General features: G+C 62.7%; 1 protein-coding gene across 1 annotated transcript in view; it reads right to left on the bottom strand.

The window, feature by feature from the left end:
* Nucleotides 1–14,971, bottom strand: part of KCNT1 (potassium sodium-activated channel subfamily T member 1) — a 62,828-nt gene that overhangs the window by 9,759 nt on the left and 38,098 nt on the right. Inside the window, 19 exon segments of the mRNA XM_032478751.1 lie at nt 152–286; nt 404–475; nt 843–1,015; nt 2,389–2,494; nt 3,713–3,947; nt 4,245–4,483; nt 4,773–4,922; nt 5,710–5,818; nt 6,073–6,181; nt 6,260–6,323; nt 7,256–7,392; nt 7,640–7,804; nt 9,382–9,562; nt 10,733–10,827; nt 11,468–11,551; nt 11,619–11,693; nt 11,847–11,906; nt 11,991–12,039; nt 13,390–13,446. Of these exon segments, the coding sequence (XP_032334642.1) occupies nt 152–286; nt 404–475; nt 843–1,015; nt 2,389–2,494; nt 3,713–3,947; nt 4,245–4,483; nt 4,773–4,922; nt 5,710–5,818; nt 6,073–6,181; nt 6,260–6,323; nt 7,256–7,392; nt 7,640–7,804; nt 9,382–9,562; nt 10,733–10,827; nt 11,468–11,551; nt 11,619–11,693; nt 11,847–11,906; nt 11,991–12,039; nt 13,390–13,446 (2,295 nt within the window).

Here is a 14,971-nt window from a genome sequence, read left to right as displayed (position 1 = left end):
TCAGGGTCCCTGGTCACAGACTTGGTGGAGGGGCTCAGGGAGGGTCCCTTGGTCACAGACTTGGTGGGGGTGCTCAGAGAGGGTCCCTGGTCACAGTGGGGGAGAGGGGGGCTCGGTGCATCTGCCCTGCACAGGAGCCCGCGGCGCCCACCGGAACATGGTCTGCACGTTGACGATGGTCTTGGCGTCGGCCATGTAGTCCTCCTCGGCGCTCATGGTGCTCTCCTTGTCCACCACCACCAGGTTGTCGGCGTAGATGATGCCACACTGCAGCAGGCTGTCCAGGCTGCAGGGAGACTCCCTTTGGGTGCCTGGTCCAGCCACCGCCCAGAGGCAGAGGGGAGAGCAGGGGTCTTCCCTCTGAGAATGGGAGTGGCCCACCGCCCTGGGCCCAGCGCCTTACTTGTCCACGGAGCCCTCCATGTAGTAGACCATGGGGAAGCAGCAGATGGCCTCCAGGAAGTGGTGGTCGGGCCTGTGGGGACAGCCGGTCCTGGAGCCACCCACCTGACCCGCTCCCGCCACCCATGTCCAGCCCGGCCCTGACCTGGATGAGAGGCCAATGGGGAGGATCTTTTTCATCCCAGGGGAAACCAAGGCCCCAGGGGGCAGGATGGCCAAAGCTGGACTCTGGGCTCCGGGCTGCCAGGACTGGGGGTAGTGGTGCTGGGTAGGTGCCCAGGGGCTCATGGTTGTGGGGCCCCAGCTGGGTCGGGGAGACTCTGAGGGAGGACGATGCAGCATCCCTGAGGGCCTGAGAGCGTGGGAAAGGGCCAGGGGCCCACCCGCACCCCGGGCCCTGCCGGCCTCCCCCCCAGCCCCCCCAGCCCAGCTGGCCTCACTTGTTGTCCAGCAGCAGCACGATGGGGTTGAGCTCCCTGCGGGGCCGGTAGTAGGCCCGGAGTGGCACGATGAAGTTGTACAGTCCGTTGCCCGCCATCTCCGCCGAGACGATGATCAGCTTGTTCTTGAAGCCATAGGCCTTGGCATCTTCGTAGCTGTTGTGCTTGCAGCCCTGGGGGAAGACGTCGAGTCAGTGAGGGAGGGGCAGGGGAGGGACGGGGTCTTCAGCGACCCGGGCCCACCACGGCCACAGGCCACCAGCCCGCCAGAGAGAGCTGGGGCCGCGGCGGGGGAGCTCGCGTCCGGGAGGGAAGGGAGGTGTCTGTGCAAGCACGTGGTCTCAGTAGATGCAGAAATGGACAGAGGTCTCGGGTGTGCGTGTCTGTACACACGTTCTGTCCTGGGTGCGTGTGTGTTCACACTTTCCAGCTCTGCATGGAGAGGCCCAGACGCACAGCTGCAGTGCACACACCCAGGACCCAGGTGTCATTTTTAAACATCGTTTCCACTAAAGGGAGTCAGGATTCTTGGAGAAGTGGTAGGTTCCAGGACTGGGGCTGGGCAAGTACAAGATGGGGCGGGGACTCCGGGGACTCAAAAGCACGCAAGTGCTCAACGGACAACGGGGACGTGTCGGAAGGACCCAGAAGCCAGCTCGACCGAAGGCCCCGCCAGCAAAACTAGGAAAGTCTGCGCATCAAACCCAGCATGATCTGTAGCAAATGACGGCACTGCAGTGATCCTGCCGTAATGAGCAACCATCTGCATAAAACAGCAGATCCACACTGATGTACGTAAACGGCTAAGAACACGCATTTGGGAAAAGGGGAGGCACATCCTTGCTGTGGAAAGCTGACATAAATATGGAAGGGAATGCAATCAGCAAAACATCGGATGCAGCTGAAACGCATGGGGGAAGCTCGGTGAAGAGCGGCTTATGTACCTGGCCCCCAAATGTCTCCCTCCAAATGACGTCCTGACTGCAAAGGCAAAACCCATTTCTCCAGCGGAGGGACCCAGGGGAGCCACCTGAACCACGTGACCTAAGGCGGCATCACAAGGGCCCCTAGGAGGGACCCGGCCCTAAACACACATACAGGCCCAGGTGCCCCTCCGGGGACACTCCACTGAACTGATGGCTGGGATCCCCAGATGCCGAGGCCCAGAGACACTGAGGACCAGGTTGGGACGAGGAGCATTAAGGATGGAGGGAGGCAGTCGCAACAGCCAGATGCAGCATGGGGTTGGGACTGGCTCCGGCCACAAAGGGTGGTGAGGGCTCCTGGGACAACAGGGCACTTGAGTGTGGGCTGCAGGTCTGATACCGTGTCCTGGCCTTGGTGTGTGGACTGTGGTTACCGGAGGGCTGCCCTGGCTTCAGGAGATGCACGCGAACACAGGAGGGAAACGTGAGAAAGGATGTCCCTATGACAGAACAGCTGCCCAGGAAGGCAGGGAGCCAAGGGGCAAGTTGTGGACTTGGGATCAGGCCCAGGATCTCCTCAGAGTGGCCCTGCAGCTTCCCTGATGTTTGCTGCAACCTACCTTGTCTAGTCGCAGGCAGCAGAAGGGGGCCTTCACAGGCAGAAGGTGGCACAGGGTGGGGGAGCTGCCGATGTAGGGCGAGTTGGGGGGGTAGCCCTTCACGTACCTGGGGGGGAGGGGAGGGTGTGGGGAGACAGAAGTCTCAGCACAGGTGGCCACTTGGGGGCGCCAGATCCCACAGACCTGTTCCACCTCCCGTGTGTGAAGCGGCCCCTGCTGCTGCTCCCTGCCCCCAGGAAGCCCCAGGACCCCCACAGTCAGCCTTGGCCACTCCAGGGTGGGGCAGGAAGGAGGGCTGTACCGGGGACCACCATCTATTCCCTGGGGGTCTGGGGGAGATTCCACGAAACACACACACACAGAGAACATGCACACGGAAGTCACATGCACACGCACACCTGCACGAGCTTACACAGGCCTGGAGACCGCAGCAAAACTGTAAGGGGCTCTGACGGCCCCTCACCCCGACCCCCCGTGCCCCCAGCGTCCCAGTGACTAGGCCAGTGCTGGCCCTTGGCCCTTCTCTACTGGCTCCCACAGCCAGGCGGATCCCCCTGCCGTCCCCAGCAGCACCTGGAGTGGTCACCCTGCCATGGTCGAGACCCCCAAGCAGCCTGGGGAGGGGCTGGCCTCCTGCTTTGCCTCCACTTGGCTTCAGGGACGTGGCATCAGAGGTTAGCCCTTCCTCTGCCCCAGGTGTGTCAGAGCCCTGCTGGCCCCCTCCCTCTCAGAGCTCATCCCTGGCAGGCGCTCTACCCTTAAAGCACGTCTCCCCTACCCAGAGGCAAAGGCAGGAGCAGAGAGTAGCTGCAGTGACGGCCCAGCTGGGAGGAATGGGATGGTGGCTGGCCATGGCCCTGTGGTCAGGAGCCGCCTGTTCTGGCTGAGGCCAAGTGACTAAGAGTTGCTGAGGTCACAGTGGGGTCTCTCCCATCTCATAATCTAGAGGAAGCCCTGGCCCCAAACCCTGGGATGACAGCTCAGGGTGGGCCAGTGGCCTCCAGGCCTGGCCAGCTCCTCGACCAGGGCTCCCCTAGAGGTGACCTCTGCAGACTATGCTCAGAGGATAGCCGCCCCTGCCAAGCAGGCCACGGCACTGAGGAGTGGCCACCCAGGGCGCGAGGCAGGGAGGATGAGGGGTGAGGGCAGGCACAGACACTTTCCTGTCCACCTGTTGTGTCCTCAGAAGATTCCCTGTACAAACAAGGTCTCTGGGGGAAGCTGTTTGGAAGCTGGGATTGAGAGCATGGAGGGGACCCAGGACCTTCGCCAGTGACCCTGCCTCTTTCGGGGTGCCAGCTCTCATCCCCCAGGTGGCACTCACTCCACCACAGACAGCCCCTCGTCGTCCGACGGCGTCATCTCATCCTCGGACTGGTCACTCAGCAGGTCGCAGGGCAGCAGGGCGGAGCTGTCGGCCAACTCCAGGACAGGCGCGATGCTGGGCCGCCGGCTGCCGGAGCCGTTCTCCGTGGGGAGTGCCAGCTTGCTGCCCCCGCCGCCCCCGCCGCTCTGTGCAGGCCGGCACTCCGTGCTTTGGAGGTCCATGGCCACGGTCCCTGGAACAGAGAGGCTGAACTTGGCTGACAGCCCCTCCCAGACCTCCTGCGGGCAGGTGTTCCCAGAGCGGAGGTGGACAGAGGCTCCCATGATGCAGGGCGGTCTCACCCCACAGGCACTTGGACACCGATGCCGACAACAGTCCCCACAGGAAGGCAGGGATAGCCCTCTGGCCAGAAGCGAAAACAGGCCCAGACACGGGACTCCCCACGGCTACAGCGCAGGCCAGGAGGAGGGGGCGGGCCCTGGCCCGCCCTGCCCGCCCCGCCGGCCCCGCCCGCCCCGCCCCGCCTCACCCATGGAGGCGAGGACGCTGCGCACGGGCAGGTGGGGCGGCCCGTGGTACAACCCCGGCCCCGAGAAGCCCTTCTTCTTCTGCTTTTCCTCCTGCTTGAAGATGAAGGCGGAGTTCTCCTCCTTGGTGATGTTGATATAGAAGCAGGTGTCGGAGGCGGCCAGGATGTGCCGCGGCCCCGGGTTCAGCAGGATGCTCTTGTTCTCCTCCCGCTTCAGGCCAATGAGGCACACGCCATACCTGGGCGGGCGGGCGGGGGCTCGGTGGGGCCCAGAGCTACTCCTCCTGGCACCCCGCCTGGGCATCGGGACCCCTTCCCACTCGACCCAAGACCCACCCAGGTCCGAGCCTCGGAGGGGAGACGCCCCATGGCGGGTCTGGTGCTGGTGTGGATGTGATGTCCAACCCCCGGGTCCCCACGTGCCCACCGGGCATGGCCCGCCCATTCTAGCCTCCAGAGCCCTGCCCAGCACTCCCCTGCCCTGCCCTGCCGTGGTCCAGGTCTAGGGGGCCGGGGTGGGGACCGTACTTCTTGTGGGCGTGGAAGGCAGCGTAGGTGAAGCTCTTGCCCTGGTACTCGCGGAAGAACTTGCTGTCCCCCATGCGGATGTGGTAGACCTCGTTGCCTGAGCAGCGACCGTACATGCGCTGCCACTGCTCCGGCGACTCCTGGCCTTCTCTGGGTGGGAGGCGGGTGGGAGGTCACCTCCACGGCTGCCCCCTGTCCCCCACTCTCTAGCCTGGCCGGGATGCCGGTGCCCCCCTAGTTTGGCTTCTGATGGCATGGGTGGAAGCCAGCTTGGCCCCTGACCCCTTCTTATCTGGCTGAGACTAGACATGGGTGACCTCATGGGTCACTTGGCCATTTTTCAAAATCTGTAAACACAATGGTCTGACTTTAGGGGGTGTCAGAATGTTTTAGGGTCAAGACCAGCCTCTGTGACCTGTGGGTCCTCCTCCCCTGCTTGGTCCCTCCCCTGGGGCCACCCAGGCCCCATAGGGAGCCAGCGGAGGCCCAGTGTCTTGGGGAGGGGGTGCCAGCCCCAACCTGGTCTTCCCAGGAAGAAGATAATGCCCCTCCTCTGTCCCAGGGCAGCCCAGGTGCTGAGAACCAAACGCACTTTCTCCCTTAAACCAAGATGCACTAGCCCCCGTCACTGTGCCTAAAACTCAGGGCTCTCCCCGGCCCCCACCCTTCCCTCTGCTCCATGGCGCGCGCTGCTTGCAATTCCCAGCAGCCCCCTGGCTGCCCCTCAGCTCCAACCCCTCCCTTGGTGAGCTGCCTACTGCTTCCCACATGAGCCCGACATCCTCAGCTGAGTCCTCCCGTGGTTGCCCTCTGGGGCATTCCCCCATCTCCGCAGCCCCACACCCCTCCCGTGCCCCTAGCACCCCTGCCTTGTCTCCCTGGGGTGCCCTGTGGGCACTGCACAGCTGGGTGGTGGTCACAGGGAGGGGGCACTCACTGGCCGCGGGACGTGTGCACCAGCAGCGTGATGAGGGTGGATGTGGCCGGGCAGATGCAGTTTAGTGCCAGCATGGCGTACTTGCATTCCTCCTCACACACCACGTGGTCTTCGGGAGGAGGGCAGGTCACTGCGCAGGCCTCCCTGCCCCAACGGCAGCCGCCCCCTTGCCAGGTGCCCTCCCAGAACCCCTCCTCTGCTCAGCCCACCCAGGGCACTCACCTGTCCCCCAGGTGCCCATAACGGTGCTTGTCAGACAGGGCTCCTGCCCTCACTGACCCCCAGGCCCCCAGGTGTACAGCCTGCATGAGCTCTGCCACCTCTCCACCCCAGCACCCTCTTCCCTATCCTGGCCAAATGTACCTGCAAACTTGACGTGAAACTTGTTCTCGGGCTTGAGGATCTGGACGTACAGGGGGCAGTTGGGGGCAAAGTCCTTCACGGCCCAGGCGCGCAGGATGGTCTGGTGGTCCTGGGGGTGGGGGGGCGGCAGTTAGTGCAGGCGCCCCCCGGCCTGTGGGCAGGTGGGCGGTGTGTGGGGGTTGCTCACCGCTGCTGTGCGATCCACCTCGTTCCGGCTGCTGAGGATAAAGCAGGCCTCCCCGTTGTCCATCCTGCAAAGCACCAGGTCTGAGCACCCTCAGGACTGTCTGTGTTCCTGTCTTGGCCATCAGGGGAAGGGGTGGACCTTGTCAAGACCCCATCTCACTCTCACCAGCCCTGGATGGGCTGAGGATGGGCCCCGGCTAACTGGGGATAGGGCCGGGGCACAGAACAGAGGACACACTTGGTGGCAGAGCAGAGATGCTGGACCCCGCCTGCTGGCCTGTCCCGTCTTGGGGCAGGCTGCCTGAGGTCTGGGATGACCAGTTCTGCTCCCCTCACACCTCCCAGAGCCCCTGGCTACAGAAAGAGCATCTAAGAAACTGTCACTCACACCCCAGGGCAGGGAGGCCTGGAGCCTCCCACCCCATCACCATGCACCCCCAACATGTCCCTGCCTGGGGACTTGATTCCTGCCCCCAGTTTATGTGCGAGACTGTGGGGTCCAGGGCTCAGGAATTGGGCAGGTGGAGGACTTGGCTGCCTGGTCTCCTACCCCCTTGGCCCCCATACAACCCACATTTCAGCAGGAAGGTTGCATCGGGCTCTGGAATAAAGTCATGATGGGGGTGTGGGGCTCCTGCAGTGTCTCAGAATGTGCTGCATCACATTCTGAAAAGTTCTGTTCACAACTCAGTCTTCTCACCTCAAGTCACTCTGTCACCTCGTCTTTAAGAGAAAACCCGCCCACAGCCTTAGCTTCCCACCAGCCCACCCTCACTCCCACTTTGAGCCTCTCCCAGAACCTGGTGCACATTGGGCAGGTGGGAGAGCTTTGCCTGGGTTGCTCTGCGGGCTCAGTGGGGGGCCTGGCTCTCCTGGGCGGGCAGCAGGCATGGAGCTGGAGGTGCTGCCTGCCTGATGGCCCATCCCCACCGGCCCACGCTCAGGGCCATTGCTCAGGTGATGCAGGACCACACCCTCACCCCCAGCTGGCACTCACTTGGCCCGCATGAGGTCTTGGTCCTTGAGTGCGGAGCCCTGGAGGTAGATGACCCGCTGGGACCACAGGGGTATCTGCAGGACCCTGCGAACCTGGATGTCCATCTCAGTGGGACACAGGATGACAACGTAATAGTCCTGCAGGTAGGGCAGGTTCAGCCATCTAGCAAGCTCACCCCACCCTCTGCCCACCCTGCTTTCCTAGTGTTTTCACACCTGTTGCTTCTTGAGATCCCCAGCCCTCTCTGTGATGGAGTATCTCGCAGGAGGGAAACGCAGGACCCCACAAATCCATCCCCAGAGTGTGGGAGACCACCTGGGCTCCACCACACAGCCAGGGGAACCAAGATCCTGGGGAGGGGTGGGGCCGTGGGTGCGGCCTCACCTGCAGCCGGGGATGGGCATAGAACTCGTTCAGGAAGTCCATGAGCAGGTCGATCTTGAGGGAGCTGACGCACAGGATCACGTGCTTCTCTGTCTGGGCTCGGTGGCGGCTGTAGTTGCCTCCTGATTTCTGCCGCTCCATCCACAGGTAGACGAGCTCCTCAAACTGCAGGTAAGAGCAGGTGAGTGCCAGGTGGCCTGGGGCTCCAGGACCTGCGACAGCACAGAGCAGGACAGACAGACGGCTGGCAGCACGTGCAGGGCAGGGAGGGCAGAGAGCAGAGCAGGACGGAGGAGGTGGGTGTGGGGCAAGGACGAAGCTGCGTCCCGACTATGTCTTGGAAGACTAGGTGTTTGCAGCACAGGTCACTCAGTGGGACGGGTGGACGCAGAGTGGACATCCTGGCCAGTGTGTAGGACAGTGAGAGACACGTTGGTCCAGCTCCCAGCCCCTAGAGGCCAAGGTGACCATCGTGGCTGCCAGTCTGCGGTCTGGACATCCAGATAACTATGAGACCTTTGGGTCTCCATCAGCACCTGAGACACATTTTGGAGAAACCTCGAAGTGTCAGGAAATTCTCGGCCACAGAATTAGGGACCCAGACTCCTAGCGTGGAAGGAACACCACTGTGGTTATGAGCCCACACCAAGGGTGTGCCGACTCAAGGCTGCTGTTTGGGGTGCCGTCCACTCTGGCCCACTCTTCCTGGCCGTGAACTTTGGGTGTTGGGAGCCCTTTTTAAATACGACATTGACAGATACATAAAAGTCAGCTGGAGGTGAGAGTGTGTGAGGGCTCCAGGGAGCTGTCCGGGGTGCTGACCCGCCCAGGGCCTCCCGCTGCAGTCTGACCTGTGAAGTTTCTCCCCATGAAAGTTCTCAGGTTTCCATCTCAAGCACTCAGGTCATTTATTCAACACAGTTTAAAATGAATGGCAGCGGTTGCCCCCACAGTGCTCACCTGCCCTGGGCAATGTGCTAGTAAGTAGGCCTTCCTGGGGGGCTGTTCTCTGGCCCAGAGGGAAGCAGGGAACAGGGGGTGTCGGCTGGGGCTAGGGGCTCTGAGCTGCAAGGTTGGGGTGGGGGCAGGGGCTGGGGGGCTGAGCTCAGGGGCAGCAGAGGACCCCCTGGGTGGACTGGCCCCTGTTATAGCCACAGTTAGGTGCCTCCCTCACCCCTGTCCCTCCACATCCCGAGTGTCTACCTTGGGGTCTGGCTTCCCCTAATCTGTCCTGATCCCTCCCCAGGCCTTTTCCTGCCCTCTGAAGGGTCAGGGGTGTCTGCAGCTGGCTGGCCCCCTCTCCAGGCCTCCACCTTTCATACATAAACAGAGGTGGGGTCTCTCTTCCCGCAGTGTGACTCAGCTGTCAGACTGGCCTTGCTGACAGGTGACATGTGGTCCTGACAGCTACGCCAGCTGAGGACTCCTGACACCCAGCCCGCGGAAGACTGGCAGCTCTTCCAGCTCCACACTCCGCACAGGTCCTGGGAGAGCCGGCCTGTGGCACCTGGAGACCACCTCTCCACGTCTGAGAACACTGTCCTCATCCACAGTCCTGACTGCCTCAGGCCTCACTACTTACCAGACCCCCAGTGGGCCCCTGGCAGGCACCCCCACTCCGTGTAGTGTTGTTCCCTGCCTCTTGGGATCTCGGCCCCGTGGACCCTCCAGTGAGCATCACCCCTCCTCTGCTTTCACACCCCTGTCTGGAGGAGGGACGACTCCTGCTGGGCGGGGCTCACCTGCAGTGGGAGGACCACAAGGGCCACGCAGATCATGACAACCACCAGCAGCTGGGATGGCCAGATCTTGGGCGTCACATCTCCGTAGCCCACGGTGGAGAAGGTGACGATGCAGAAGTAGAAGGAAGTCAGGAGCGACAGGTTGTCACCCGCACGCTCCAGGTGCTGGATGCCACAGGTCCTGGGGGCCGGGTGACAGGGGCTGCGTGGGGCCTCAGATACCCTGAGCTCCTGGGGCAAAGTGCTGCCTGCCTGCAGTACCTCGTCACCCAGAGCCCAAGGGTTGCCCCATCACTGACATGGTCCCCCAGCTGGCCCTCAGCCCAGCTCACCGACTGGGACTCCCAGTGCTTCCGGACCCCAACCAGTGAGAGCCAGCACACCCAGCACCTCGGATCCCCCCAGACCTTCCTTTCCCACCCCCTGGCTCTTTTGAGGCCCCTAAAAAATTGACCCGGAGTGTGGACACAGAGCTGTGTGGGTTCAGCCTGGGCCTGGGGGGAGTGGTCAGTGGGGGTGGGCATGGCCGCCCAGCCTGTGGGCCCCTATGTGCCACCCCACCTCAGAGCCTCATCCTCGCCTGGGAGGACAGACAGGGCATGGGGCACACTCAGCCCCCTGCCAGCTGGGGCTGAGCTGGACAATCCTTCCCATGCCCGTGGCCTCATGTCCCTGTCCCCAGACTGGAAGGTGCTGACGGTGGACTGTGGTGTGTGGGACCCTCCCCTTGGGATGACAGATGGACACGGTGTCTGCTGGGAGGGAGCAGGCTGAATCACCCTGGAGCTTTCTACCCCAAGGACACCCCATCAGCTCGTTGAGGTCTGTGTGTGTTGGGGGTGAGTGGAGGGGGGGGAAGGAGACACATGACCCTCCCTCCTGGGCCCCAGTGCCTGCCCACATCCTGGTCTGGGGCACAAGCAGGCCTGGGGCGTGGGCCTTGCTCAGCAGGGGTGGGGCTGTGGTGGGGGTGGGGCTCTCAGCTCCAGGGGCCCCACCTCTCACCCAGGCTGCTCCCAGACCTTATTCTCAGCTGGACCTTAAGTAAAGGGTCCCCATCTGGCCAGGGTTTGAGGCCAGTTCCCTCCTCCAAGCTGCCTCCTGAGGGACCGTCCAGGAAGCCAGACCTGGGGCTTCTCGGCACCAGAGGAGCTGGACGTGGGATGCTCTGGCCAGGGAACATGGGCTCCAAGCTGACTTGAGGTCCTCGGTCACTGCTGGGCTGCCACCCGCCACCTGGAGGCCTTCCTGGCCTTCTGGACACAAGGGCCTGGCTCTGCCCAGGGAATGGGGAGCCCTGCCACGCGGTGGGACCTCTGGGCGTGCGGGGGCCTCTTGGCAGCACACTCACCCCGTGAAGACCAGGCACAGCAGGGTGCAGAAGAGGATGAGGACCTGGTTGAACATGGCTGACTGGGTGCGCAGGATGGCGCGGTGGAAGTCGTTCTGCGGGGGTGCCGTCAGCAGCAGAGCCCGGACCCGGATGGAGCCCAGATACACAAGAGAGAATAGAGGGAGGTTGAAGGCCCCTGGGTACAGCAGGTGGACTCGACCTCAGCTCTCATTCTCAGCACCCTGAGAGGCTTCCACCATGGGGTGGGGGGTGACCAGAGGCTGTGACCTCAGCACCGTCTCCTCACTTCACAGTTAGGAGGGAGGGAGAGCAATGGGGCCTAGGCTTGGGGTGGCACCCTGGGAGGAAACGGTGCTGCCTGCTGCCGTGGGCCTTGCTCAGACCTCAGCACGGGGACCTGCCTGTGGCCCTGGGTCACGTGGTCCTCGTTGTGTGGCCTGAGTTTGTGTGGAGCCCTGGGTCACATGGCCCCATTGGCTGTCACTTGCAAGTCTCCCTGCCCTTTCCCCCAGCCAAGGTTCTGGGGTCAGGAACAGCCCATGGTGACCCCCTCGGACATCAGGGCTGGGGCTCCAGCTGGTCGGGAAGGAGACATGAGGGCATCTCAGTAATGGAGACCAGGAGCGTGGGAAGCTGGCCAGCTCTCTGCCAGGCCAGGGCCAGGGCCAAGCTGCTGCCCAGGGTCCTGGGGTGCCCACCCCCCTGTACGGAGCTGCCTGGCCCCCGGCTTACGATCATGTTTTCCAGGGCGTGTTTGGCCAGCCAGCAGTTGAGAAACACGGGGATGAACAAATTCCGCAGTGGGGCCCAGAATATCTGCAGAGGAGATGGGTCAGGGGGCTGGGGGCCCAGCAGCCCCCCGCTCAGCCGGCGGCTCACCCACCGTGATGATGAAGGGCAGTGTGTTGATCATCTCCAGGATGAAGGACACGCGGAAGATCTGCTCCCAGATGTTGCCCTGGGGAGCCAAGGGGGCCTTCAGGTGAGGTGGGGTGGGGAGGGGGCACAGGAGTGGGGCGGGGGCTGAGGAGAAAGACAAACCAAGCAGGAGGTCAGGGAAGTGGGTGGGGGAGGGGGTCCAGGGGCAAGGCCAGGCCTGGGGGGCACTCACTTTGTAGCTGAGGTAAATGAGGAGCATGGTCTCCAGAAAGCTGATTATGGCCACGATGACCTGGGGTGGGGTGGGTCAGGAGCCTTTGAGCGGGGCTGGGGGAGGCAGGGCCCACCCAGAGCCGCACCCACCCCACCCACTCACCTGAATGGCCCACAGAGGCATCTTTCTCTCCACCCACAGGATGGGGGCCCTGGGGAGAGAGGGAGGTGAGCCCCGGACTGGGAGACCCCAGCTGCCGGGGTCTCCAGCCAGACAGAGGGCACCAGCCTTGCCCTCAGAGGGGACGAGAACAGGATGGAGCGGAGGTTCCCCGGAGGCCTCCAGGGAGGTGCCTGTGAACTCAGGGCCTAAACTGCCTGCCTGGGGGCTGGGCTGCGGGCTCAGAGGCTCCAGCTGGCCCAGGTGCCACCCTTTCTTGCCTGGGCTCCTGGGGATGGGCTCCTACACATGTCCCAGCAGGGGAGGCGCTGACCAGCCACCCTCTCAGGTTTCCTGACCTCAGTTCCTTGTCCATAACCTGGCAGAGCTATTGTGAGGGGAGCGACATGGGGAGGGGGTCTTCCTGCCCAGACGTAGCCTCCGGACAAAGGTTGGGTGAGAACAGAGGGATGGGGCCAGGCCAGCTCAGCGCTGAGCCTGCTTCCCCAGGCAGAGGCCAGACCCCAGGTGTCCAAGGCCCTGACCCCCGAGGGCCCCCCCCTGGGGTGGGAGGGCCCCCTATCTGGTGGGGGGTGTTGGGCCTATTGTGAGCACCTGCCACCCCACCCCTACTCCAAGCCAAAGCCCCAGAAAGGAGGGACTTCCAAGGGCCTGGTGTGCCGGGAAGGGCTGGCATGTCCCTTCTTCCTCAACCCTCTGTGTCCCCCAGAGATGGGCGACGGGCTGGAGTAGGAACAGCTGAGGAGCTGGAACCAGGGGTCAGGGCTCCTGCAAATTCGGTCTTGCTGCTGTGAAGAACCAGGTCTGCTCTGCAAGGCTGGGCTGGGGGTACCAGGGGAGGGTTGTGGGTGCAAGAATAAGGCCGAGGGGGTTGCTCTGGGTTTTGGGGACAGACGGTGAGAGACTGGAAGGGAGAAGGCCCTAATAGGGAGGTAGCCAAGCCCCTGGGACACGTCCTAACCTCTGGACCAGGCATCCTATGTCTCTGGGGTCACTTCCCACTGCCTGACAGGGGGCACTTGCTCTCCTGGGCTAAAGTATCATGACATGGAGTCGCAGTGACTGACACTCTGGCAGGTCCTCCCAGCTTCTCTCCTCCCCACCCATCATCCGTGATGGGGCCTGGGCCAGGCCTGCTTGTGGTGACACTAGTTGTAACTCACAGATTGCTCCTGGGCCCTCAGGGTTCTCCGCAGGGCCGTGCCCCAGCGCTGCCCACTGCTCCACCAGGGCCTGGGGGATCTGGTTGGCTATGTCCCCAGGGACCTCAAGAGGCTCACAGGCTGAGGCTGGGCATCTGACCTGGGGGCCAGGCAGTGTCAACCTCTGTCCACCGCACCCCACCCTCGGCCTCTGAGTGGGAGCTGGGCACTGAACTCACCAATTGATCTCGGAGGACGACTCATTGTAGGTGTAGTTCTGCTTGGGGCAGCCCCAGCTGTGGAGAGACAGAGCTGGCCCAACTGCAGCCCCTCCCCCTCCCAGTACCAGCCCTGAAGGGACCAGACCCCTCCCAGAGCTGCCACAGGCTCAGGGAGTGTGGGGGGCACTCTCTTCCCCTCCCAGGGCCCAGCCCACACATCTCAGGCATCTGTGTTCTAGCAGAGATGGGGTGGAGGGACCAGGCAGCCTGCTCCCACCCTGCAGACATGCCCGGAGGGTCTCTAATGAAGGAGGCCAGGCTTGGTGAGGGTACAACCCTCTGAGGTGTGAGAGGCCAGCCAGAGGAAGCAGCTTGCCGGGAAGGGCTGGACACGGCCAGAGAAGGACCACAGAGCACTCAGGGGCTCCTGAGCGCCAGAGCTGCTGCACACAAGGCTGGACAGTGGGAGGGAGGCATGGAGAGAAAGCAGAGCTCCTACCCACTGGGGTGACTCCAAGACCAAGTCACTCCTGAGGACCAGTCCCCTAAGCCACCTGGATACCTGTCACTGGGAAGGTGGCAAGGGTCTGATGGACACATTAGTTCTGCCCCAGATTATAACCAAGGCCAGTGTCGCTGATCAATGGGCCCTCACTCTCAGAGCCACATGGTGATGGGAGATCCCTCCGGTTTTTCTCAACTGACTTGCTTCCTCCTCAGTCTTACTGAGGCTGTTGTTGCAAACTCACCGCCCATAGAAGGGGCTGGCCACCCTCTCACCCTCCATGCATCTATCTATGCACCTACCCATCCATCCATCTACTCACCCACTGTCCATCCGTGCACTGTCCATCCATCCACCATCCCTCCATCCATCCACTGATTTATCCATCCTTCCATCCTCTGTTTATCCACTCATCCATTCATTTATCCATCATCTATCCAATCCACCCACCCACCCACCCATCCATCCTACCCATGCCTCTACCAGCCCCCTCATCCATCCATTCGCTCTCCCATCTGTGCAATGAACACAGCAGACCTGGTCCCCATGGGGATGTGGAGCCAGATGACCCAGATGCCTCTGGGAGTGTGAGAAGCTGGGATGCACCCACAAAAGTCAGTATGAGAGTCAATTAGAGCCCCAGTTTTCCTTCTCAAACCACCATGGTGGGATCTGTCCGTCCTCCTGCACTCGGGATGAAGACAAGAGGTCCGTTCTCAGGAGAGAGTGTTAGAGTCTGGCCTGGGGAATCCATCTTGCTGCACTTGGGGGCGGGGGTGGGTAAGTATAAGCCTGCACAGCAAACTTTCACCCTTCTTCCTTCCTCCTCCATCTACAGGAGCCCAGTACCAGGCCTTCCCCTCTAGGAAAGATCTACTCTGAGGAGCTGGGCAGACAAGTGGCCCCGGCCACCCAGAGGACGGTGGTGACCAGGCCGCACCCCCTGACCGCAGGGCTCGCAGCCTCTGAGTGCCCACCCTTACTGTGAGCCGTGCCAGGGTGGCCGGACTTCTGAGGAAGTCCCCTCAACAGAAGCCCAGGAGAGCAGAGATGGAGCGAGAGAGGAACACATAAGCAAGAAAAAGGGTTTCAGAC

The sequence above is a fragment of the Camelus ferus genome, chromosome 4 (assembly GCF_009834535.1).
Source record: "Camelus ferus isolate YT-003-E chromosome 4, BCGSAC_Cfer_1.0, whole genome shotgun sequence".
Taxonomy (NCBI): Eukaryota; Metazoa; Chordata; class Mammalia; order Artiodactyla; family Camelidae; genus Camelus; species Camelus ferus.
Note: the sequence above shows the minus strand (reverse complement) of the source record. Positions and strands in the feature narration are given on the sequence as shown.